Genomic DNA, 26,508 nt, shown 5'->3' on the forward strand with positions numbered 1-26,508 from the left:
CTGTCAACATAAACGTTCTGACTGGTCCTACATGTGATGGCAACGGAGGCTCCCAGAGCAGAGCTCACTGCTCCAGGCTGAGTCACTGTGACCTGTCCTCTGGACTCTGAGGACACAGAGACACAAACATAAAGCAGAGTCATGGTTTTGTCAGCTTCATTTCAGAGGGACGGATGTTGATAGAGGAAAGGAGTTTGATTCTCTGGACTTTACCTGTGAAGCAGCAGCAGAGGAGAGTCCAGATGAGGATGGAGATCAAAGTCATGTTTTTGATGAGGAGGATTTGTGTGTCTTCTGTTGTGATGAAGGACAGCTGTCAGTCATCCAGTCTTCAACTGTCAGGGACTATAAACTCTCCCAGAGCACTGGAGCATGATGCTGCTGATGCAAAGTGGCTCTCTATGGAAATGCTCTGACCTGTTATTTGTTGCTGACTTAGTATCACATGTACAATGATTTATGTGAAGGGAACAATGATATATCATGTTTTTAATGAAAATGTGATCCAATAAACATAATCTGAAAAGAAAGGTGTGGGTAATGGACATTTATATTCTCTGCATTCTAAAATTAAGTTACAGTCTCTAGAAAAAAAACTGTTTGTGACAGAACAATCAGATTTTTTAACATTATCTTTTCACTTTAAAAAAAAATACAAACGACAAATAAACAATCATTGATATGTTTCACTGAGACACACTCTACCTCTGTAGATTTAATAGATCTACTCTGATCATTTCAGACACACACACACACACACACACACACATGATCATTGATTTCGCATTGAACAAACAGAATGTTCACACTTTGAATCTTTAAAAATAGATGTATCCAGTTTGTTAGTGTAACCCCTACTTGCACCTGTCATTTTAAGATAGTGTGAAATGTATCAGCGAAATAAATGGTTAACCCTGAGTCTAGATTCAATGAGGAGACTGCCTGCACTTCACCTGTCTAAATGTCGAGTTAGACCTTTAATATCCACCCCAAATACTACACACACACACAGACTGAAAGTTTTAAGGGAGATATATTGAACCCAGTAAAGATCCCTCATAAGACAATATCTCAAAAAGGTAAATAAATTAAAGTGAGTACTGGATTAAAATACTACAGTACCTATATCATCAGCTCAAAGTTGGACTCACAATACACAGTTCTATTTACTACCTTTGTTTGAACCACAATTGGCCAATTGAATATTTTGAGCCAAAAAAAACAAAAAAAAAAAACCTCTGACATCTCAGGTGTGGGAAAGGAAATTGTCCCCAAAGTTCAAATGAATAGAAACATAAATAAAAAGTAAGGGAAATAAAATGAGTGCACTCAGAAAGTCCTACCACCCTCTTTCACAGTGAGTGTCCAAGGTGAGTATTGCGATGGGGAGGATATGGAGATGTGGATGACTCCTTTTCCGAAGGTGAGTGGCAACCAAGATGGAGATGCAGATGGATGACAGCAGAAGATGGTAGAGGAACCGAGGACTGAGGCCCAATCGAAGGATTCTAAAAAACCAGCCTGCACAGCCATGCAAGACAATTATTCCTCTCGTCCGTACATACATTTGGACATATTTAAATAAAGTTACTGCTTTACAGTGTCCATTTTACTTTTTTCCATGAATTCTTGATAGCCATCATAACTCACAGTACATGAACATGAATTCACATAAACATTTCAAAATAAACTCTGTTTCCTTAGCATACAGCTCATACTGTAACCCATGTACATTCATTTTACTGCTGCTGACAGTGCAGAACACCACTCCAAGAACTCAACGCACTCAGATAAGCTTAGCTGCATGAAATTCCTGCCGGCCTAACACCAGTGCAACACCTAATAAGCCTGCACCAAGCAGTTATCAAGCATTCACACATAGTAATTAATCAATTAACAACAGCACAGGATTCATAAAGCACATAAACACAGGTTTCAGACATCAATGGATTACTCTAACCTGCTTCAAATGTATCCCGACTGGTTTTAGTGAGAGTACAAGGCTCATCTTTAAGTTTTAACAGCGTGTAACACTTAGCGAGTTAGCATATTGATCGTTACTCACCAGGAAATCAATTGTTTACAGCTCTAACAGTTCTACGCCGTACAACTTATCTGTCAGATTTCTGACTTATGACTTAGTTTTATCAGTTCAGTTCTATTTTTTTCAGCATCTACACACACCATGCATTGGAACGCGCAGAGATGGGTACCAAGATAAGATGACTACTCCTATCAGTTTTTTTTGCACACTGAAAACAGTGCGTAACAACTGCCACCTGAATTAAAGGACAGTAACACATATACAGTTTGTGATTTAACTTAAGGCTTAGGAGAAGATGCTTTTACTGCTTCCTTCTCATGGGGAAATAGTCATAAATTTTCACTTGAGAGAAACATTTAGAAGACAACACATGATATACAGCTAAATTCTCAGAGCAGATTAGAAATAACCTGGGGTTTAACTAACCCTGAGTACATTAGACATTAATGTTTTATTTCTCCACCACTCTTTACATTTTTCATGAAATCACTGGTCACATGACAGCTTCTGACAGCTGCTGATGTTCACACACTCAGACGCCTTTTTAATCAGATCAGAAGCTAAATCAGGATTTTTGATGTTGCAAAGTTGGTATTAATATTCTCTCATGTCTGACCAGATTTAAATAGAATTAAAACGTCTGTATTTGTATCAACATTTGGTGCATCTGGGGCCTTTCACACCACTCACTGCATGTTCTGTATCATCAGAAAAACAAAACCTCAGAAAGACAAAGAAAACTATTCTGTTGAGCATCAAAATTCTCACGTCACAGGATTCACATTATCCTTTTGAGCTGCTGGGTGGAAACTAAATGTACCCTTCATTTTTACCCTTATACCCTCTTATGTCTTTGAGAATATGAATAGTCCTCTCTCTGAGCATTGAGGGGAAACACAATTATATATTCAGAACAGCTACAGTTCAGACTTTGTTCAGCACCTGTGGCTGATAATGGTGGTGGCAGGGGCAGTGAGGAGGATGAGGAGGAGAGAGATGAAGGTGAGAGTGAAGGGAGAGAAGCAGAGGCTTACAATGGGCTGACAGATTTAAATAGTCCTCCCTCTCTCTTTGACCTCCCTCCTCTTCCTCCTCCCCTCAGGCCAAGGGCTCCTACTCCATGGAGCATTTCCATTGGGGAGAACCTGTTGGGGGAAAGTGCTGCCTGATCGACTGTCCACCTCCAGTGGCTTGGAGGAGGAGTCAGCTGAGGTTTTCCCTGGAGAAATGAGGAGGCGGGAAGCAGAAGACAAGGAGAAGGCAGCAGAGGAGGAGCAGGAGCAGCTCCATGATGTCCAGGAGAAAAAAGACAGCACATACAAGATGAAGCACTTCTGCTGGAGCAGCCCGCCGGCCAGCAAACACTACAGTATGAAGAGCAGATGGACAGGAGCAGGGTAGTTATTCACTACTGAATTTATCAATAGGTGTTTAATGATTAACACATGAAGTTCATCAGCATCACGATAAGTAATGAAAAAGAACATCTGGTGATTTGATGTATAGGCTCCAGTGAGGATGACGAGGCCTACGATAGGAAAATGTAAAAAAAAATGTTCTTCATTTCCACAGTTTTTTTTAAGTTATATGACGTGAGACATGACATGTAAAATAATACACACAGAAACTGCTAATGTGGTGAAATCTTTATTTCATTTTATTTGTTCTGTATTATCGAGAGAGAGAGAGAGAGAGAGAGAGAGAGAAAGAGAGAGAGAGAGAGAAAGTTGCAGACTGAGATCAGTAGCAGAGTGAAACAGTAGCTGAGTCCCAGTGAGTCAGGTCAAGACTGTGGACTCCTCACTGGAGGCGGGCAGCACTGTCAGGGTGGGGCCAACTCAACCCACTGCAGAGAGAGAGATGAACAAAGTTTTTCTGTGGACTGCAGCAGAGGAGACGACTCCTTCTGTTGGTCGTCCTCAGATTGGATGAAACTGCTCGTCAGTTTCTTGCTTCCCTCTCTGAGCTCAGTAACCATGGCAACAGACAGGCATCACTGCTGAACCATGACAACAGACAAGTTTCAGGACTAAAGATAAAAAGTTTAAGGTTCCCCTGATGTGTCACTGTTTCATCTGTAAAATACTAACTTTGAACCAAGTTTTAAACTAAAAAAATTATATTGACAAATGTGAAAATGTCAGTTTTAAATATTTTTACGGCATCTGAAAGATTTCTTATCTAAAACAGAAACAGTCTGTTGATATTGTTCATTCAAAATGAAATTTGTGAAAATACAGATTTACATTTAAACTCATCAAATGAATCCCACTCATACTAAAAGCTTTTTAAATACATCAGTGATGTTTTAATCTTTAATCTTTGAGGAGATCAAAGAAAAAAGTCAAAAATATTTGGCACAGCACATGAGCTGAAAAGTAAAGACTTGAAATAATAGTTTATCCATAGAGAGTACTTTTGTTTCCAGTCTGTATTTCTCTGAGAAATTCTTGAAATTTAAATTTCACCAACAAAACGTTTCATTGAAGAACATTTCAGTGAATTCAGTCCCAGATCCACTTCAACTAAATCACTGCACTTACATTCAATACCAAAAAACAGCTGAAATATGAAAATAATGCTGAAAGTTATTTATAAAATAATAATCTGACCCAGAACTTTTCAATGACTCAAAATTATTAAATTTCTCTTGCAGTGAAATAAAGATATGAGATAAGATATTGATTGAAATAAGATGTACATTTTATGAATGCAGAAGAAAATATAAAAATGAAATTTTTACTCTTAAACTTAAAATATGCTGATTACATTTAAAAATCATTTATTTGAAATATCAGTGACACTGATGTTGATTGTTTAGTTGTGAAATTTGAGAGATTTTTATGACAAAGGTTTTTCTGAAATCCTTTGATATCTGACCACATTCACATAGAAATGAGCATTAGCACATTCATCATCAATATTCCAATAAAGTGATCCATTGATAAACAGCATGATCAGAGTGATCAGGTCCCTGTTGGAGTCAGTCAGAGCATTTCCATAGAGAGCCACTTTGCATCAGCAGCACCATGCTCCAGTGCTCTGGGAGAGTTTATAGTCCTGACAGTTGAAGACTGGATGACTGACAGCTGTCCTTCATCACAACAGAAGACACACAAATCCTCCTCATCAAAAACATGACTTTGATCTCCGTCCTCATCTGGACTCTCCTCTGCTGCTGCTTCACAGGTAAAGTCCAGAGAATCAAACTCCTCTCCTCTATCAACATCCGTCCCTCTGAAATGAAGCCGACAAAACCATGACTCTGCTTTATGTTTGTGTCTCTGTGTCCTCAGAGTCCAGAGGACAGGTCACAGTGACTCAGCCTGGAGCAGTGAGCTCTGCTCTGGGAGCCTCCGTCACCATCACATGTAGGACCAGTCAGAATGTTTATGTTAACAGCAACGGGCACTTCTTAGCCTGGTACCAACAGAGAGATGGAGAAAAACCTAAACTGCTTATTTACTATGCTACCCGTCGACCATCAGGGATTCCAGCTCGTTTTACAGGCAGTGGATCAAACTCTGACTTCACTCTGACCATCAGTGGAGTCCAGGCTGAAGATGCAGCAGTTTACTACTGTCAGAGTTTACACTCTATCAACAGTCAGTGGGTGTTCACACAGTGAAAAAGCGTCGTACAAAAACCTCCCTCAGTCACTGAACAGAAACTGAACTGAAACTGCTGCGCTCATGTCAACATGTTGATGCTTCAGTCTATTAACTGGAAAGATAAAACCCAAAAGAGCTGACAGTCTCTCCACTGCATCCACATGCTCCAACATCACAACAGGAAGGTCAAAGGTCATATGTGAAGGTCATCATGCACAGAGCTGCTTGTTAGTAAAAAGTCTTTTCATATGACCATCCATACCTGCAGCTCCCACCAGGTTGAGGATGTGATGCTGAGAGTCTGAATGAATCAGTTTGTCCAATCATTTCTTTGTCAGATCATCACCAAGCATTGACAATGTCCCTGAGACCTGATCCAGAAACGACAGTAGTCACTGCCCTCATATACTTACATGCAGGTCTAGTTTGTTGTTTGCTTTTATTCTGTCAGACAGAAATATGTATTTTATACATTGTGCTTCTGCTTTGCATGTTTCAGTTAGTTTCTAACAATGAAGCACAATGTGATCTTCTTTGGTCCACATTTCTATTAACATTAATATATTTCATTTTACTGTTTTGAAATTCTTGCGTTATGAGACTTTCTCTTTCATACACTGAATTTGTTTAGTACTCAATGATGAAGTGTTTGTAACAAGATGACAGGCGACTATCAAAATCAAACAGGAAATGATTATAATCAAATCAAATCAAATTCTGATGCATCTTCTAATCTAATCTTATATTCAGAAATGTATTATCAGACACACACACACACATACACACACATAATCTGTTCTGTTTAAAAACATACACCTCATCCACTATATCTACAGATGTGTGGTAATACATTAACATGAAAACGTTTCTTAATACAATTATCTAATTTCAAGCATCTGATCAGAGTCACACAAAAAGAGGTGGATAAAGTATCACAAACATGACTGAAGTAAAAGTACAGTTACTGCATAAAAACAGGAAAGTAAACGTAGCCAACAACATAAATACTGAAGTTAGAGAACAAAGGTATCAACTGTAAAAAATGAGATGTGATTTTTTTAATGATAAATGATCAACATCCAAACAGAAGAGGATCATTTCTTTAACATGGAGAATAGATGAAGAGGGTCAATGCTGCTTGTTTCAGTCTTTCTCCATCACAGCAGAACATCATGGTGTGAACCTGGTATCACATCAGGATGTTTCCCCTCAGCGCTGAGAGTGACTTTAAATCTTCAAAGACAAAAGAAGGTGTGACTGATAAAAATGTAAAATAAAAATGTGATTTAATTTCCACCAACCAGCTATGACACTGGTTTCTGTGATGTGTGAAGTTTGAGGCTGATGACACAGAATCAATTTTAACTTGTTCAATTCATTGTCTCAGAAAGGTGAATTCCAAACAATGTCAAAGATTTATTTCAGGTTTAAGGAGGGAGGAGCCAGTGTTTCATAAGAAACATGATGGATAAACAAGATACAAATGTCTAATGAACCTTCATCCAGAGATTTAAACAATAGAAGAATAAAATGTATAGTGTGTGTGTGTCTGTGTGTCTGTGTGTGTGTGTGTGTGTGTGTGTGTCCTCAGTGAACTGTATCAGTCAGTTCAGTTTCTGTTCAGTGACTGAGGGAGGTTTTTGTACGACGCTTTTTCACTGTGTGAACACCCACTGACTGTTGATGTAATGTTCACTCTGACAGTAGTAAACTGCTGCATCTTCAGCCTGGACTCCACTGATGGTCAGAGTGAAGTCAGAGTTTGATCCACTGCCTGTAAAACGAGCTGGAATCCCTGATGCTCGAGTGGTAGCAAGGTAAATAAGCAGTTTAGGTTTTTCTCCATCTCTCTGTTGGTACCAGGCTAAACGGTGCCCGTTGTTATAAACAAAAACATCCTGACTGGTCCTACATGTGAGGGTGACGTAGGCTCCCAGAGCAGAGCTCACTGCTCCAGACTGAGTCACTGTGACCTGTCCTCTGGACTCTGAGGACACAGAGACACAAACATAAAGCAGAGTCATGGTTTTGTCGGCTTCATTTCAGAGGGACGGATGTTGATAGAGGAGAGGAGTTTGATTCTCTGGACTTTACCTGTGAAGCAGCAGCAGAGGAGAGTCCAGATGAGGACGGAGATCAAAGTCATGTTTTTGATGAGGAGGATTTGTGTGTCTTCTGTTGTGATGAAGGACAGCTGTCAGTCATCCAGTCTTCAACTGTCAGGAATATAAACTCTCCCAGAGCACTGGGGCATGGTGCTGCTGATGCAAAGTGGCTCTCTATGGAAATTCTTATTTTCATGCAGTTTATATGTTTGAGTAACTTTTATTCTGAGTATCTTTTCTAATATTTTAACAAGCTGCTGCAAAAGGTTGATCTTTCTTTTGATAAATTGATGAATATTGAATATTGACAAACTTAAAATTGTTGTAATGAAGCTCTCAGCATTCTCAGCCATCTTCAGAGGGATAGTCAGTCACCACCACCACCAGTGTATTAATAATTTTATACCACAACAGATGCCTTCTTCCATATTTCTGTAGCTGCAGGATTGTAACTCATGTCAAAGTCAGATTTTCTCAGAACTGTCAACAATTTTATTAATGAACTATGGGATTACATTACATGTATTGTAATTTAACCACAAACTCTTAACCTGACAATATCTGTGTTTAGCAGTGGTTTCCTAAAGCAGGTAGAAACAAGGTGTGAATGGAAGGATGAAGTGAATTCAACCTTTTCATTTACATTTAATACTGAATAGAGTTTCATGGATTAGAAATAGAGTATCATCAGTATACAATGGTATCACATGGTTCTATTCTCACTTTTTTAGGCCAATGGTAAAGCATTAAATGATCACTGTGGTGCTGGTGGGTTGAGAGTTTAACCAGACAAGATTTAGTCAGTAAGTAATGAAGTCATGACAACTGTGAGACAAGTGAAGCATTGTGTTTAGTGTTGTGGACATCTGCTTCAGAGATGAGAAACAACTGGAATGTTGTTGAGATCGTCACCTGAACTCGCGTGTTGGTTTGATGAAGGAAACAGGAGACGCATTCAAAGTTCAAATCCCAGCATTTATTAAAGCTAACAGCAAAATAGCATTCAGAAAAGGAGATCATTACAGAGCTCTGGGCCAAACTCTCTTTCCCTGACAACAACATGCAGCTGTGCCAGTTCACGAAGTTAGACACACTAACTCCCCCCTAGCCCTGTCTTTTTATTACTGTTACACAAAGGAAGCAAAGAATGTAGGTTGAACTCTTCCTCATTGGCTGTTGCCCGTCCGGCCTTCACCCAGGCGCCTCCTTCGCGGTTATCTGACTCCATTTGACCTCCTTCACTCGAGCTGATTTTTCCTGTATGAAACAGAGAAAAGAAGACAGAGAGAGACACAACACTCCCACCTCCTCAGGGCTGTCTCACATCTATCAGTTAACCGTGCCCTTGCACACTTCTGTCCTCGTCTTTACCTATGCCGTCTATCCGTGGCATGTCCACCCCACATCTAGAGAACAACCCCTTCACACCTCCTTGGCTCTATCTGTAACACCCTGGTCCCTGTTGAGACTTCAGCAACTCCCCAACATATAGTTATCAAAAGCAAGCATCATAACCTTGCAATACTCACACACACACAATGCTATTGCACAATGCTAAAAATATTCTTCAATGTGTTTTATGAAATTGTGTCTATGTGTAGGAAAATGTGTGAAAGGAATGAAAGAAAGAATTAAGTTTCACCACTGATGTGTCAGCTCCAGTAGACTAACATATAAACTGTAGATGTGTTCCTCCTGTGTCACAGTGGTTAACTGGTTCAGTCCTTATCTGTCAGGCAGAGATGATGTTGTCTCACTTGCTCAACATTCACCAGATACTATCAGTATAAACTCTGGTGTTCCCCAAGGCTCCATCCTGGGTCCTCTGTTGGTCTGACTTTAGATGCTGCTATTGATTAACGGTAGGCATTGTGGAAGTGATTTTTTACATGTATGCTGATGAAATATGACTCTTCATTTGACATTTCATTCATCACTCCAACAGATAGAGCAGATATTGTGATGTTACTGGTCTGATTGGTCTTCTCAACTGGACCTGTTCTCTTCATTTGAGGAAACTTTCAGGTAGTTGAGGTTGGTGGTGGACCGTTTGAAGTTCAGGAGGAGAAATGCTAGAGACACCATGAACAATATAAACCATCTGTCTGTGTGTGTGTGTGTGTGTGTGTGTGTGTGTGTGTGTGTGTGTGTTTGTGTCGTCAGTGAACTGTATCAGTTCCTGCAGTAGCTTCCAGCTGCTGTTTTGACAGAGGGAGGTTTTTGTATGACACTTTTTCACTGTGAGAACACCCACTGACTGTTGATGTAATGTGCACTCTGACAGTAGTAAACTCCTGAATCTTCAGCCTGGACTCCGTTGATGGTCAGAGTGAAGTGAACTCCATTCCCTGCTCCACTTCCACTGAATCTGGGGGAGATTCCTGAAAATCTGTCTGATATGAAATAGATCAGAAGTTTGGGAACTTCTCCAGTTTTCTGATGGTACCAGGCCAGGTAGTATTTTGTGGGGGAACAGCATGAGCCCACTTGTCTACTGGTCGTACATTCAACAGAGGCAGTTTGACCAAGCTGCACTGATGCAGTTGCTGGCTGAGTCAAGACAACATTTTGTCCAACAGAGCCTGAAGACAGAGAAGAAACACTGGACATGAGATGATGGAATTAAACTCAGCTTCACTCCAAATGATGAAAACTGATTTTCCTCACCCTGAGTGAAGCAGAGGAGAGTTCAGATGAGGACGGAGATCAAAGTCATGTTTTTGATGAGGAGGGTTTGTGTGTCTTCTGTTGTGATGAAGGACAGCTGTCAGTCATCCAGTCTTCAACTGTCAGGACTATAAACTCTCCCAGAGCACTGGAGCATGGTGCTGCTGATGCAAAGTGGTTCTCTATGGAAATGCTCTGACTGACTCCAACAGACCTCCACAAAATCTTGATTAACTTTTACATGAGACAAATACTTGGAATTTAACTACATTACCTGAGTTTGGTGAAATGTGGATTCTAAACAATTTACAGGATTTTCTCCATGTTCAGAACAGGAGGGAGTCACCAGAAAACCTGCTTCAACTCATCTGATGAACAACAGAAAGTTACAAACTACAAGTGAAATCAATTTTGATGTATAACAAAACGTCATCATTCAACAAGCTGATTTTATGATGTGTTCATGAAATAATTCCTGAGATGTTGATGAATTTTCTGTTAAAAGCACTTAAGGTTTGAATGATGACTGGAAACAACCAGAGTAAAATGAGATTCATGTCAAGTGAATTTTGTTATTTCTATGTCTTGTGACATGGTTGTGACAATACATTTTATTTTTGAAACCATCACTTTGGGGACATTTTAACTTGATGAACACATTTTAGTCAGAGCATTTCCATAGAGAGCCACTTTGCATCAGCAGCACCATGCTCCACTGCTCTGGGAGAGTTTATAGTCCTGAGAGTTGAAGACTGGATGACTGACAGCTGTCCTTCATCACAACAGAAGACACACAAATCCTCCTCATCAAAAACATGACTTTGATCTCCGTCCTCATCTGGACTCTCCTCTGCTGCTGCTTCACAGGTAAAGTCCAGAGAATCAAACTCCTCTCCTCTATCAACATCCGTCCCTCTGAAATGAAGCCGACAAAACCATGACTCTGCTTTATGTTTGTGTCTCTGTGTCCCCAGAGTCCAGAGGACAGGTCACAGTGACTCAGCCTGGAGCAGTGAGCTCTGCTCTGGGAGCCTATGTCACCCTCACATGTAGGACCAGTCAAGATGTTCGTGTTTGGAACAACTACCACATCTTAGCCTGGTACCAACAGAGAGATGGAGAAAAACCTAAACTGCTTATTTACTTTGCTACCACTCGAGCATCAGGGATTCCAGCTCGTTTTACAGGCAGAGGATCAAACTCTGACTTCACTCTGACCATCAGTGGAGTCCAGGCTGAAGATGCAGCAGTTTACTACTGTCAGAGTCAACATTATATCAACAGTCAGTATGTGTTCACACAGTGAAAAAGCGTCGTACAAAAACCTCCCTCACTCACTGAGCAGAAACTGAAGTGACTGATACAGTTCACTGGACACACACACACACACACACACACACACACACACACACACGATCATTGATATCTAATTGAACAAAGTTTATGCTTTGAATCTTTAAAAATAAATTTATGCAGTTTGTTAGACATTCATATTTAATTATTATGTTTTATTTAATCTTTACATTTTTCATGAAATCACTAGTCACATGACAGCTTCTGACAGCTGCTGATGTTCACACAGTCAGCCCCTTTTTAGCATCAGTCACTGAAATCTGTTCATATGCTGATGACATCCTGTTATACATCACAAACATGCTGGACTTGCATTGTTTCAATCCATAATCCAATCACTAATGTGGCGACCCCTATTGTTGTGTGACATCATTGTTCACCTCTGGTCATCAGTGCTTCATGGTGACACCTGGGCCCAGTGTTCACCAGCCTATAAAAGGCACTCCCTGTCACTCATGTCTCTCTCTCTCCCTCTCTTTGTAAGCATCTCCGGTGGTGATGGGAGCTGCCTTAAGTCCTCAGTTATTCTTTAGTTTATTTTATGCACCTTACAACACTTACACCCATGCCCACTCACACAACATGCACTTCACACTGACTTACTGAGTGTCACATATTTGTTAGGAATTATTATTTTACTGCTTCTTGTTTAATGTTAACATTGGTTTGTCTCCCTCTTTGTCATGGCTGATGGCTGATGACTTGTCATGACAAATTGGGGGCTTATCCATAGACTGTAGTTAAGTGAACGGACTTTCTGATATGTTTGTTTGATCGTTGAAACTGTTACATGTTTTTTTGGCACATGGCGCACTGATCAGGTGATTGGGCCCTGGTGCACATTAGAGGCTGTCAGTAGTTTGGTTTTATTCAGTTGGCACATGGATCCTGGGAGATGCACCATGTGTTAATGTTTGTGGAAGCGTCTTTATTGCTCGAAGAGAAGGTAAGTGTTGCTGCCCTGGTGCACTGGTTTGGAGTTTCCCCTGTCAGGTTGTGTGGCGTTTCTCCTTTGGGATGCGTTAATTTGTTTTATTTGTAGTGTTGTGACAGCGTGGTTAGTGTCACTTGTCTTCGGGCAATTGTCTCAGGGGCACATCCATGTGATCTCTTATGTTGCCTGTTTGCAGGTTGCTAAGCAAACACACTGGTTTTAAGTTGGGTGCGCCCGACAATGCAGTAGTCTGCGGTAGACTCAAGAACTCTGAGACGCTGCTTAACTTGGGCAGTTTGTTAACGCAGTCTCAGCCTATGGAATTGGCTGAATTAATTGGGGGTTTTCCAGTTTTGTTTGGTGATATGCAGACACGCACACATCTAATGGAACATGACATCAACGGTGGAGATAGTATGTCAATCAGACAACGCTTTTATAGGTTTGCACCACACAAGCATAAAATCATGGAAGCTGAAGTAAACTACATGTTAAACAACAAGATTTGTCAATCTGTCAACAATAACTGTCAATCTGGCAAAGTGTGAGTTTGCCAGGGCAACAATGACGTGGTCGGGCAGGGCCAGGTGCGTCCCGTGGATGCTAAAATCAGGGCTGTGGTACAGTACCCAGCTCCTACTACAAAGAAAGAGCTGATGTGATTTTTGGGAATGAAAGGCTACTACTGCAGTTTTTGAAAAAACTTTTCTACAGTAGCTGCACCCCTGACAAGTCTTTTGAAAGGCAAGACAAAGTTTGTGTGGTCCCCTCATTGCCAAAGTGCATTTGAGAACGTGAAAACTCTCCTGTGTTCTGCCCCTGTCTTTGCTTCACTGGTGCTAAATTAGCCTTTTAAGATCCAGGTGGACTCAGGTGGGTGCAGGTGCCGTTTTGTTGCAGGAGAGTGATGGTGCAGATAGGCCGGTTTGCTACTTTTCCAGGAAGTTCCATTCCTATCAATTGAGTTTGCGACCCCTATTGTTGTGTCACAGTATTGTACACCTGTGAGAGCAAGGCTGTAACACTAATAAAAAAACGTTTCAGCCAAGAAGCCGGCCACCTCGCCTGACGACTGTTTGATTGCCAGTAAATATGTTTTCATTTCTTCACTGGTTTAAGTTAATCAGATCAGAAGCTAAATCAGGATTTCTGATGTTGCAAAGTTGGAATTGATATTTCCTCATGTCTGACCAGATTGAAATATAATTAAAACATCTGTATTTATCTATAAACATTTGGTGCATCTGGGGTTTCACATCTCTCATTGTAGATTCTGTGATGTCTGAAAAACAAAACCTCAGAAAGACAAATACAGTAAAACTATTCTGTTGAGCATCAAAATTCTCATGTCACAGAATTCACATCATCCTTTTGAGCTGCTGGGTGGAAACTAAGTTTAACCTACATTTTTACCCTTATACTTTGAGAATATGAAAAGTCCTCTCTCTGAGCATTGAGGGGAAACACAATTATATGTTCAGGGCAGCTACAGTTCACAATTTACCACTGCATCCAGCACAGAGACGGTCAAAGGTCGCATCATGCACAGAACTGCTTGCTGTTAAAATTACCTTTTTTTTTGTCCGTCCAGACCTGCATTTCTTTTTCTCAGATCATCACCAAGCAATGACATGTCCCTGAGACCTGATCCAGAAATGACAGTAGTCAATTTGGGTTTCATGGATCAGCTGTTAGTATAAAGACGTCAGCAGCAAGAAAGCCGACATGTATCACGATGAAAACAGGACACACAAATAAAAACAAAATTATTCAATAAAGTCATGTAATCAAAGTATATTTATTGAAATATTGAATATTTCAGCATTACTAGAAAAGAAACAGCACTCTTAAAATGTATAAAAGCCATGTTAAACAGAGACCCAGAGAGAGAGAGAGTTGCAGAGTGAGTGCAGAGATTCTGGATCTCTCTTTACACTGATGATACCTGACTTTATATTTCTACTCCTGAAAGTCCAACGAAGACTCAGCAGATTTCTGATCCTCAGACAACATATAACAATCACTTTAAGAGCTCTGCTTTGGAGTAGAGGTGAAAAAAATTTCAATTGACCAAAACATTTAACACATTTGTAAAAAGTCACTGAAAACCCACAATTAGCATAGAGTTTAAACCAGGGAGAGTTATCAACTGAGTAAAATTTCATGTCAGTGAGAAAGTATCATAATCACCTGCTGATGTAATGAAACTACAGAAGGAAGCAGAATTTATTTGATGAACAGAACTTTATTATGTGGAAATAATGAAATTACAAACATTACAGAGAACAAGGAAACATATCAGAGAGAGAAAAGAGAAAGAAACAGAGAGAGAGACAGTGTCACAGTGAGCAGAGTAAAACCAGTAGCAGAGTCCCAGTGAGTCAGGTCAGGACTGGGAACACTGGTCTCTCCTCAGCGTCTCTGAGACCAGAGTCTGGCAGCCCTGGGTGGCCTCACAGGTCACAGAGTCCAGCTTCCCCCACTGGTCTGCAGGGAGCCTCAGGGTGCTGCTCCAGCTGTAGAGGCCGTCCTTCTCCAGCACCACGGGGCTCCTGCTCTCCTCCCAGCTGCTGCTGATCCTGCTGCCCCCCACCTTCCAGGCCAGACTCCAGTCTGAGGGGAAGCCCTTGTTGGCCAGGCACATGAGTGTAACCTCCGTCTGATGGAGCTCCTCTTGGGAGGGGGGCAGCACCGTCAGGGTGGGACGGGTATTACCTAGGAGACACCAATCAGCTTAGAGGACAGGGAGCACACAGCTGTCAATCAAACAGCAGACACTTGGACACCTTTACAGTGTGAGAGTTGATTTTCTCCTTTAAGGAGTTTCTGTCAGATGGTTTTTCTGCTCCACCAGTCACTCACTCACACATTGTTTCACTTCCCTTTAAGAAGCCTCTCATGCACATCAGCACAGAGACAATCATCAGACACTTTGACCTGAAATACATCAAACTACACTGGAAACACAAGAAGCTGATTTCACATTTTAATAATTACATTTTACTGTAGTCTATATTACACAATTTAATGAAAAGAATAAAATACTGTTTGAAGAAATTCATAAATAACTGAATATGTTTCGAAAGTCCTGGTTCATTTATAGTGAAACACATTTACTGATAAAACTATCAAGAGAAAAACAGTTAAGTCAGATCTACTGTTAGACAGTAGTCTGGTTCCTCCACCAAAAGTCCACCACAGTGATACAAACTCATTGAGCCGTCGTACAAAAACCTCTCACTGTACAGAGACACGGCTCTCTGACTTTGAAACAAAATAAATCTACAAACCCTCAAGATGCTGCTTTACTGTTAAATTTAGAAATGAGGATTTTCTCTGTCTCAGTATTTAATTTTCCTTATCATGAGTTTTTACAATTTCTACTGTTAAAACAAGCTTTGTCTCAAGTTGCGAAAGTTTTCTTTTAAAACTGTACATTGACACGGAAAGGTCACTTCTTTTCCTGGTTTTCTGAATGTAATAGAAATCAAATGAAAAACAGCTCCTTAAATAAATCTGTTCATAAACATTCACTTACTTCCAACATCCAGTCTGGTTCCTCCACCAAAAGTCCACCACAGTGATACAAACTCATTGAGCCGTCGTACAAAAACCTCTCACTGTACAGAGACACGGCTCTCTGACTTTGAAACAAACAAACTCACCAAAATGAGTCTGTTTGTGATATTTCAACAGCTGATGTGAGAAATGACAATAGCCACAAAATCCCAGACTGTATATTTTTCTATTATATAGATTAATATTGAAATAAAAGTATTTGACTCTGCTGCTGCTTCACCTACATGTTCTCACTCCCAGCTCATCACATATGGACGTTTGGTCAGGAACCTTTAGCTTCATTGTTGAACATGAAATAAAACAGTACAGCATTACTAAATTCATTTAGAAACTCACAGCACTTGGTTAATGTTGGAGAAAGATTGTGGTGTGGTTTAATACAGAAAAAGTTCAGTGTGACTTCAAAACCATGATGTTGTCTCAGCTCATATACGTCTCTGACAAAAGGCTTTGGTCTGTTTGATTCATGCATCAACTTTCAACAAAGCACAGTCTGTATTTGTATCAGATAAACTGCATGATTAAAAATGATGCTAAAGGAGTTCAAAAGTGACACCAGGAGGTCCTGACCAAGTGACTGTGACGAGTTTGGGGTGAGAGCGTGTTGACTTCACAGGTAAAGTCCAGAGAATCAAACTCCTCTAACATCCGTCCCTCTCAAGAGAGACCAGGAGGAACTTTGTATTGAGGACCACCTGGACTTCTCAGCAGCTGAGGCTCAGGGTGTTAGAGGCTTTCTTCAGGGTGGACAACATAAACTGACAGCATGACACAGGATCTAAATGGGGAAAGTGAAGAACTGTGTGGTGCGGACACTCCCTCAACCAGGTACCATGAATATCTTTGCTGTTATTAGTCTATGGAGCTGTTTCTAAATAAACTACAGCTCCATTATTTTATTGAAATCCAGGAACATGTCACTCAGTGCAACAGTGTGGCTCACTCATGTTTTTTTAATAATTAACAGACAGCAATGGAGCTGTACAGCAAATCTAAAGATGTCATTCAGGTTTTGGATACACAGACAAGACTTGTTAGTTAGTTCCATCCACTGGTGGATTGATGGGATTTGTTGATAACATCATGTGAACATGACTGACATCACATTTCAACAACGAGCTGAAATGAGACCTATGATGTCAGACATGTTCAGTCAGGTTAGAGGCTGATGACACCTGTGTAATGTTATTGTCATCATGTGATCACAGAGACCTGGATGTGGGCGGATCACACCTGGTCTGTGAGGGTCTGTGCTGGGACCTGGAACTTGGGACTGCTTTAGTGGAAGGATCAAGGTTTAAAGACACTGTAACATGTTGACACTCTTTATATTTACTTTTGACCATAATAGACATGGTCTCTGTATTTCTGATTTTCTGGATATAGGAAACAACAATCACAGAAGATCCTGGTGTAAGAAACAGGTGATCTAATCAGGGGATGATGACGTGACCTTTAATCACAAGTCCATCATATATATGTGTGTATGTTCACTTCTTCACCTGAGGACGACATCTGTGGTTGAAATGATCTCAGTCACATCCACATCAAAGAAGAGGAAAGGAAAAGACAGTAGGATGCTGCAGTTTCTAATTTGTTATTTTTATCATTTAAAAACTCACATCTCATTTTTTACAGTTTATACCTTTGTTCTCTAACTTCAGTATTTATGTTGTTGGCTACATTTACTTTCCTGTTTTTATGCAGTAACTGTACTTTTACTTCAGTCTTGTTTGTGATACTTTATCCACCTCTATTTGTGTGACTCTGATCAGATGCTTGAAATTCAGATCCATCTACTGATCTTGGCAGACAAGGGGTTAATGACCATGAAAAAATAAATAATTATTCTTGGGTTTAGCTCATTGTATTGAGAAATGTTTTCATGTTAATGTATTATCACATATCTGTAGATATAGTGGGTGAGGTGTATGTTTTTATACAGAATAGTGTGTGTGTGTGTGTGTGTGTCCTCAGTGAACTGTATCAGTCAGTTCAATTTCTGTTCAGTGACTGAGGGAGGTTTTTGTACGACACTTTTTCACTGTGTGAACAGATGCTGACTGTTGATGTAATGTTGACTCTGACAGTAGTAAACTGCTGCATCTTCAGCCTGGACTCCACTGATGGTCAGAGTGAAGTCAGAGTTTGATCCTCTGCCTGTAAAACGAGCTGGAATCCCTGATGCTCGAGTGGTAGCACCATAAATAAGCAGTTTAGGTTTTTCTCCATCTCTCTGTTGGTACCAGGCTAAACGGTGCTCGTTGTTATAAACAAAAACATTCTGACTGGTTCTACATGTGATGGCGATGGAGGCTCCCAGAGCAGAGCTCACTGCTCCAGACTGAGTCACTGTGACCTGTCCTCTGGACTCTGAGGACACAGAGACACAAACATAAAGCAGAGTCATGGTTTTGTCGGCTTCATTTCAGAGGGACGGATGTTGATAGAGGAGAGGAGTTTGATTCTCTGGACTTTACCTGTGAAGCAGCAGCAGAGGAGAGTCCAGATGAGGACGGAGATCAAAGTCATGTTTTTGATGAGGAGGATTTGTGTGTCTTCTGTTGTGATGAAGGACAGCTGTCAGTCATCCAGTCTTCAACTGTCAGGACTATAAACTCTCCCAGAGCACTGGAGCATGGTGCTGCTGATGCAAAGTGGCTCTCTATGGAAATGCTCTGACTGACTCCAACAGACCTCCACAACAACTTTATTAAATTTTACATGAGAAAAATACTTGGAATTTAACTACATTACCTGAGTTTGGTGAAATGTGGATTCTAAACAATTTACAGGATTTTCTCCATGTTCAGAACAGGAGGGAGTCACCAGAAAACCTGCTTCAACTCATCTGATGAACAACAGAAAGATGGGAATATCAAATACATTGCAATTACAAACTACAAGTGAAATCATTTTTGACGTATAACAAAACATCATTGGTCAATAAGCTGATTTTATGATGTGTTAATGAAATAATTCCTGAGATGTTGATGGATTTTCTGTTAAAAGCAGTTAAGGTTTGAATGATGACTGGAAACAACCAGAGTAAAATGAGATTCATGTCAAGTGAATTTTGTTATTTAATTGGTATCAAAATATACACATACATTTTATGACAAAGACAGATCTGTATAATTATACAAATATTGACTTGTGTGTTTGCATGTGTGTATGTTAGTGTGTGTACATGTTTTTCTATGGTTGTGACAATACATTTTATTCTTGAAACCATCACTTTGGGGACATTTTAACTTGATGAACACATTTACGTCAGAGCATTTCCATAGAGAGCCACTTTGCATCAGCAGCACCATGCTCCAGTGCTCTGGGAGAGTTTATAGTCCTGACAGTTGAAGACTGGATGACTGACAGCTGTCCTTCATCACAACAGAAGACACACAAATCCTCCTCATCAAAAACATGACTTTGATCTCCGTCCTCATCTGGACTCTCCTCTGCTGCTGCTTCACAGGTAAAGTCCAGAGAATCAAACTCCTCTCCTCTATCAACATCCGTCCCTCTGAAATGCAGCCGACAAAACCATGACTCTGCTTTATGTTTGTGTCTCTGTGTCCTCAGAGTCCAGAGGACAGGTCACAGTGACTCAGCCTGGAGCAGTGAGCTCTGCTCTGGGAGCCTCCATCACCATCACATGTAGGACCAGTCAGAATGTTCATGGCTCAGACCGTTTAGCCTGGTACCAACAGAGAGATGGAGAAAAACCTAAACTGCTTATTTACTATGCTACCTATTGAGCATCAGGGATTCCAGCTCGTTTTACAGGCAGTGGATCAAACTCTGACTTCACTCTGACCATCAGTGGAGTCCAGGCTGAAGATGCAGCAGTTTACTACTGTCAGGGTGAATTCTATGCAGACAGTCAGTGGGTGTTCACACAGTGAAAAAGCGTCGTACAAAAACCTCCCTCAGTCACTGAACAGAAACTGAACTGACTGCTGCAGCTGGAAGCTGCTGCAGAGACAGTTCACTGATGTTGTTCCCGGCCAAGGGGAAACATGAGCATATCATACAAAATCAACTTTCCCCTTTTCCTGTCCAGTGCCACAACAATTTGCAGTCAGGAGAATCAATTTATTTATAATTATGATAGAAACAGGTGTCAGGGTGAGCACTGCCAAAACAACCTGTAGTTTTATCCACTAACTTACCTAAAAGAAAAACAAAAATCAAATACAGGAATTTCACCTTCATCAGCCTCGAAGTTCACACATCACAGAAACCAGTGTCACAGCTGGTTGGTAGAAATTAAATCACATCACTTTTGTCTTCGAAGATTTAAATTCGCTCTCAGCGCTGAGGGGAAACATCATGATGTGATACAACCAGGTTCACACAATGATGTTCTGCTGTGATGGAGAGAGACTGAAACAAGCAGCATTGACCTTCTTCATCTATTCTCCATGTTAAAGAAATGATCCTCTTCTGTTTGGGTGTTGATCATCTTTCTCCAAGCTGGATTTGTCTCAATAACCCTTCTCCTCTTTTTCATGTTTTCCAGAATCATCAGGAGAAATCATCCTGACTCAGTCTCCTGGATCTCAGTCTGTTGTTCCAGGACAGACTGTCTCTATTAGATATAAATCCAGTTCGAGTATGTGTTCCTACCTTCACTGGTACCTTCAGAAACCTGCAGAAGCTCCTAAACTTCTGGTTTCTTATGCGATCAGCCACCAGTCTGGAGTTTCAGATCGATTTAGTGGAAGTGGATCTGGGACTGACTTCACTCTGACCATCAGTCAAGTTCAGACTGAAGAGAGTTCAGTTTATTACTGTCAGCAGGGAGGTTACAGCTGGCCATTGACACACATACAGAAATCTAGCATTTCATAAAGTAGTTTTTTTGATAGATGACAGGTGTTTAAATTGTCAGTTCTAATGACATATTTATCTATATGACATCAGTTCTCCAAAAACAAGACAGGGTGACACAAATAACAACAAACAAATAATTTTTCAAATATTCCTTAGTGTCTTGAAAAACTTAATAGAAATTCAACAATCATACTGTCAATGCTGGTCACCCTGGGGCTCCTTGTTCAGGGTGAGACTCTCTTCTGAAAACTTGGCTTCAGGATGCAACCAGGTTCACACAATGATGTTCTGCTGTGATGGAGAAAGACTGAAACAAGCAGCATTGACCTTCTTCATCTATTCTCCATGTTAAAGAAATGATCCTCTTCTGTTTGGATGTTGATCATTTATCATTAAAAAATTCACATCTCATTTTTTACAGTTGATACCTTTGTTCTCTAACTTCAGTATTTATGTTGTTGGCTACGTTTACTTTCCTGTTTTTATGCAGTAATTGTACTTTTACTTCAGTCATGTTTGTGATACTTTATCCACCTCTTTTTGTGTGACTCTGATCAGATGCTTGAAATTAGATAATTGTATTAAGGAACATTTTCATGTTTATGTATTACCACATATCTGTAGATATAGTGGATGAGGTGTATGTTTTTATACAGAACAGATTATATGTGTGTGTGTTTGTCTGATAATACATTTCTGAATATAAGATTAGATTAGAAGATGCATCAGAATTTGATTTGATTATAATCATTTCCTGTTTGATTTTGATAGTCAGCTGTCATCTTGTTACAAACACTTCATCACTGAGTACTAAATAAATTCAGTATATGAAAGAGAAAGTCTCATAACGCAAGAATTTCAAAACAGTAAAATGAAATATATTAATGTTAATAGAAATGTGGACCAAAGAAGATCACATTGTGCTTCATTGTTAGAAACTAACTCAAACATGCAAAGCAGAAGCACAATGTATAAAATACATATTTCTGTCTGACAGAATAAAAGCAAACAACAAACTAGACCTGCATGTAAGTATATGAGGGCAGTGACTACTGTCGTTTCTGGATCAGGTCTCAGGGACATGATTGGACAGAAATGATTGGACAAACTGATTCATTCAGACTCTCAGTTAAAGCAGCATCACATCCTCAACCTGGTGGGAGCTGCAGGTATGGATGGTCATATGTAAAGACTTTTTACTAACAAGCAGCTCTGTGCATGATGACTTTCACATATGACCTTTGACCTGATGTTAGAACATGTAGATGCAGTGGAGAGACTGTCAGCTCTTTGGGGTTTTATCTTTCCAGTTAATAGACTGAAGCATCAACATGTTCACATGAGCGCAGCAGTTTCAGTTCAGTTTCTGTTCAGTGACTGAGGGAGGTTTTTGTACGATGCTTTTTCACTGTGTGAACAGATGCTTACTGTTGATGTAGTGTTCACTCTTGCAATAGTAAACTGCTGCATCTTCAGCCTGGACTCCACTGATGGTCAGAGTGAAGTCAGAGTTTGATCCTCTGCCTGTAAAACGAGCTGGAATCCCTGATGCTCGATAGGTAGCACCATAAATAAGCAGTTTAGGTTTTTCTCCATCTCTCTGTTGGTACCAGGCTAAGAGGTGGTAGTTGCTCCAAACATGAACATTCTGACTGGTCCTACATGTGATGGTGACGGAGGCTCCCAGAGCAGAGCTCACTGCTCCAGGCTGAGTCACTGTGACCTGTCCTCTGGACTCTGAGGACACAGAGACACAAACATAAAGCAGAGTCATGGTTTTGTCGGCTTCATTTCAGAGGGACGGATGTTGATAGAGGAGAGGAGTTTGATTCTCTGGACTTTACCTGTGAAGCAGCAGCAGAGGAGAGTCCAGATGAGGACGGAGATCAAAGTCATGTTTTTGATGAGGAGGATTTGTGTGTCTTCTGTTGTGATGAAGGGCAGCTGTCAGTCATCCAGTCTTCAACTGTCAGGTCTATAAATTCTCCGAGAGCACTGGAGCATGATGCTGCTGATGCAAAGTGGCTCTCTATGGAAATGCTCTGACTGACTCCAACAGGGACCTGATCACTCTGATCATGCTGTTTATCAATGGATCACTTTATTTCAATAAACATCTTCTCTAATATTTGTATTTCACTGCAGGAGAAATTTAATAATTTTGAGTCATTCAAATGTTCAGGGTCAGATAATTATTTTCTAAATAACTTTAGATGTGGATCTGGGACTGAATTCACTAAAATGCTTGAATGTTTAAAGTTTTTTGTTGGTGAAATTTAAATTTCAACAATTTCTAAGAGAAATACAGACTGGAAATAAAAGTACTCTCTATGGATAAAATATTATTTAAAGTCTTTACATTTCACATGGGCCAAATATTTCATACTTTTTTCCTTTGATTTCCTCAATGATTACAATTTTTCACAGTGTGTGGAATAACTTAAAACATCACTGATATATTTAAAAAGCATTCAGTATGAGTGGGATTCATTTGATGAGTTTTAATGTAAATCTGTATTTTAACAAAGTTCATTTTGAATGAACAAAATAAACAGACTGTTTCTGTTTCCGATAAGAAATTGTAAACCGTAAAAATATCTAATACTGACATTTTTCACATTTGCCAATATATAGTTTTTTTTCAGTATAAAACTCTGAATTAGTATTTTACATATGAAACACTGACACATCAGGGGAACCTTAAACTTTTTATCTTTAGTCCTGAAACTTGTCTGTTGTCATGGTTCAGCTGTGATGCCTGTCTGTTGCCATGGTTACTGATCTTAGAGAGGGAAGTGAGAAACTGATAAGCAGTTTCATCCAATCTGAGGACGACCAACAGAAGGAGTCGTCTCCTCTGCTGCAGTCCACAGAAAAACTTTGTTCATCTCTCTCTCTGCAGTGGGTCAAGTTGCCCCCACCCTGACAGTGCTGCCCCCCTCCAGTGAGGAGCCGCAGCAGGGAAAGGTCACACTCATGTGCCTGGCCAACAAGGGCTTCCCCTCAGACTGGAGTCTGGCCTGGAAGGTGGGGGGCAGCAGGATCAGCAGCAGCAGCTGGGAGGAGAGCAGGAGCCCCGGGGTGCTGGGGAGGGACGGCCTCTACAGCTGGAGCAGCACCCTGAGGCTCCCTGCAGACCAGTGGGGGAAGCTGGACTCTGTGACCTGTGAGGCCACTCAGGGCTCCCAGACTCTGGTCTCAGAGACACTGAGGAGAGACCAGTGTTCCCAGTCCTGATCTGACTCACTGGGACTCTGCTCCTGGTTTTACTCTGCTACTGATCTCAGTCTGCAATCTCTCCTGCTCTCTCTCTCTCTCTCTCTCTCTCTCTCTCTCTCGATGGTACAGAACAAATAAAAGATTTCACCAAATTAGCAGTTTCTGTGTGTATTATTTTGAATGTCATATGAAACATCATATAACTTACTATATACTGTATTGTAACATAAAAGATCGTGTGGAAATGAATAACATTTACATTTTCCTATCCTCACTGTAGCCTATACATCAATTTCATTGCTTATGGTGATGCTGATATACTTCATATCTTAATCATCAACATCTATTCATAACTTCATTAGTGAATAACTGGAGTAACATGTTGGTGCCTTCACTGAAAACAATAGATTCATTGGATCCACAAAGACTGTCTTTTTTTACCATTTTGATGAACCAGCTGAGCACTCACAGTGTTGCCATACTTGTCAGTGTGAACACACTTATGCACTCAAACTAGCAAGTATGAGAATGAAAGTATGCAAATTGAGACACAGCGTGTTTTACAACCCTACCCATACCATTTCCTGTCCACTTTGTCTGGCAGATTTTGGTGTGACTGCACCATAAAACAACCCATTTCTAGTCCTGACAGTGACCTCATGTGGGCATGTGAAGAATTACAGGAGGGGTGTACCTCTTTATTGAGTGGGTCAGGGTAAATGGATGCAACAAATAGGGTTATTTTTAAGAAATGTAATTACATATTATATTCTCTTTTCTTATGATATTAACATTTAATCATGACCACAATCATTCCCAACTTAAACAATTAAACAAAGTTTTAGTTTTAGTATCCTGAACCCAACTACACCATAGAGGTGGCACTCAGAACGCACTCACATTAATCAAATAGTTTTGTTAGGCAGCGCCATTTATCAGTAACATGTTTATTTTATGGTTTGTTAGTTTCATTTTTTTGTGTTTTATTTTGATATTTCGAGGCGACTGCCTCGAGTGTGGACGGCAGAGCTTCGCGGTTGTTTTACGGTTTGTCAGTTCGTTCATGCCGAACCAACTCAATGCATAATGTCATCCATACAATGTGGTTATAGAAGTAAGTTTAGACAAAGTCAAAAGTTGTTAAGTTTAAAGATAGCCACTATAGGCAGGCACTGATCTACAGTGCTGTCCTGTTGTAACCACAGACTGTATTTACAACTCCAGGTCTGAAAAGTGGAGCCAATGCAGAAGAACCTTGAACCTGTATTCTATCTAATGACCATCAGGGCATCAGGAGGTAACACCAATGTAAAAAAAAGTCTGATTGTCTTGAAATCTATGTGAAAATGTCTCGACTTCTCACTTGATTTTTTAACTCAGTAAACGTTTCCTAAAGAGTTTATGGTCTCAATCGCTAGTTTCAAGTCTTCTTTAATACAACACGATGTTCATTCTTTAAATTATGGTCCATTTAGAGGAAAATAGACCATAAAGCAGGGGATGGATTAGGGCGTGGCTACTGTGTGATTGACAGACTGTACCTGCCCCTCGCTCCTCTTCAGCTCCACCTTCTACACCTACAAATATGGTTTCCTCTGGTTTCAAAAAACAAAGATGGTGACGGACAAATTACAAACGGGAGGCTTCAAAACTGCAGTTCACAAACCAGTGGGTGAGGTCACGGTGGGTTGGTTGTGACCATGGGCACGGGAAGAGAGATTTTTTTTTTTTAAGTTTTTCCCAGCCTCAGAATGATTTACTCTCACCCTAATCCTAACCACTGCCATTCATGTTAATACTAGCCAATCCGATTAACGAAGGCAGGGATCACTATCCAATCTGAGACAGAATAGGGCGGGTCATTTCAACTCTATGGCAGGATTTGCATGTTTGCATCATGCTGCTGTCGCGTTGAGAACCAGTTCAAGGACTTGCGCTTAAAACGTTTTTGGTAAACCAGCAGCTGAAAGCAGCACAGCTGAAGTCCAGCCTGCTCAGGAGAGCAGCTTGAGCAGCAACTCCATCGCTGTCGTTTGGTTGTAGTCGTTCCTCGGAGACAGAGCCCGCCGGCGACAGCCCCTGTCAGAGTAACCACGCTACCACCTCCACCATGTAGCCTGCTGCTACCAGGCGTCCAGCTAACAATGACTTGGCAGCATT

At 40.5% G+C, this 26,508-nt stretch overlaps 1 protein-coding gene and 2 gene segments (V, D, J or C); 2 read left to right on the forward strand and 1 right to left on the reverse strand.

The window, feature by feature from the left end:
- Nucleotides 1-2,960: 2,960 nt before the first annotated feature.
- On the forward strand, nucleotides 2,961-7,122 carry LOC139634480 (immunoglobulin kappa variable 4-1-like). The segment is given in 2 exon segments: nucleotides 2,961-5,233; nucleotides 5,341-7,122. Coding segments are annotated over 2 exon segments (384 nt in total).
- A 4,049-nt stretch (nucleotides 7,123-11,171) lies between these two features.
- On the forward strand, nucleotides 11,172-24,509 carry LOC139634484 (immunoglobulin kappa light chain-like). The gene is made up of 4 exons (XM_071500939.1): nucleotides 11,172-11,294; nucleotides 11,402-11,729; nucleotides 21,021-21,052; nucleotides 24,032-24,509. Exons 1-4 carry the CDS (start codon nucleotides 11,243-11,245, stop codon nucleotides 24,364-24,366), a joined length of 747 nt encoding a protein of 248 aa, XP_071357040.1. The 5' UTR covers nucleotides 11,172-11,242; the 3' UTR covers nucleotides 24,367-24,509.
- LOC139634474 (Ig kappa chain V-III region MOPC 63-like) lies at nucleotides 14,940-23,040 on the reverse strand. The segment is given in 4 exon segments: nucleotides 14,940-15,429; nucleotides 16,253-16,288; nucleotides 22,546-22,866; nucleotides 22,974-23,040. Coding segments are annotated over 4 exon segments (738 nt in total).
- Nucleotides 24,510-26,508: the final 1,999 nt, after the last annotated feature.

Source organism: Trachinotus anak, unplaced genomic scaffold, assembly GCF_046630095.1.
Source record: "Trachinotus anak isolate AG129_WGS33_773 ecotype Australia unplaced genomic scaffold, CSIRO_AGI_Tana_v1 ptg000016l, whole genome shotgun sequence".
Taxonomy (NCBI): Eukaryota; Metazoa; Chordata; class Actinopteri; order Carangiformes; family Carangidae; genus Trachinotus; species Trachinotus anak.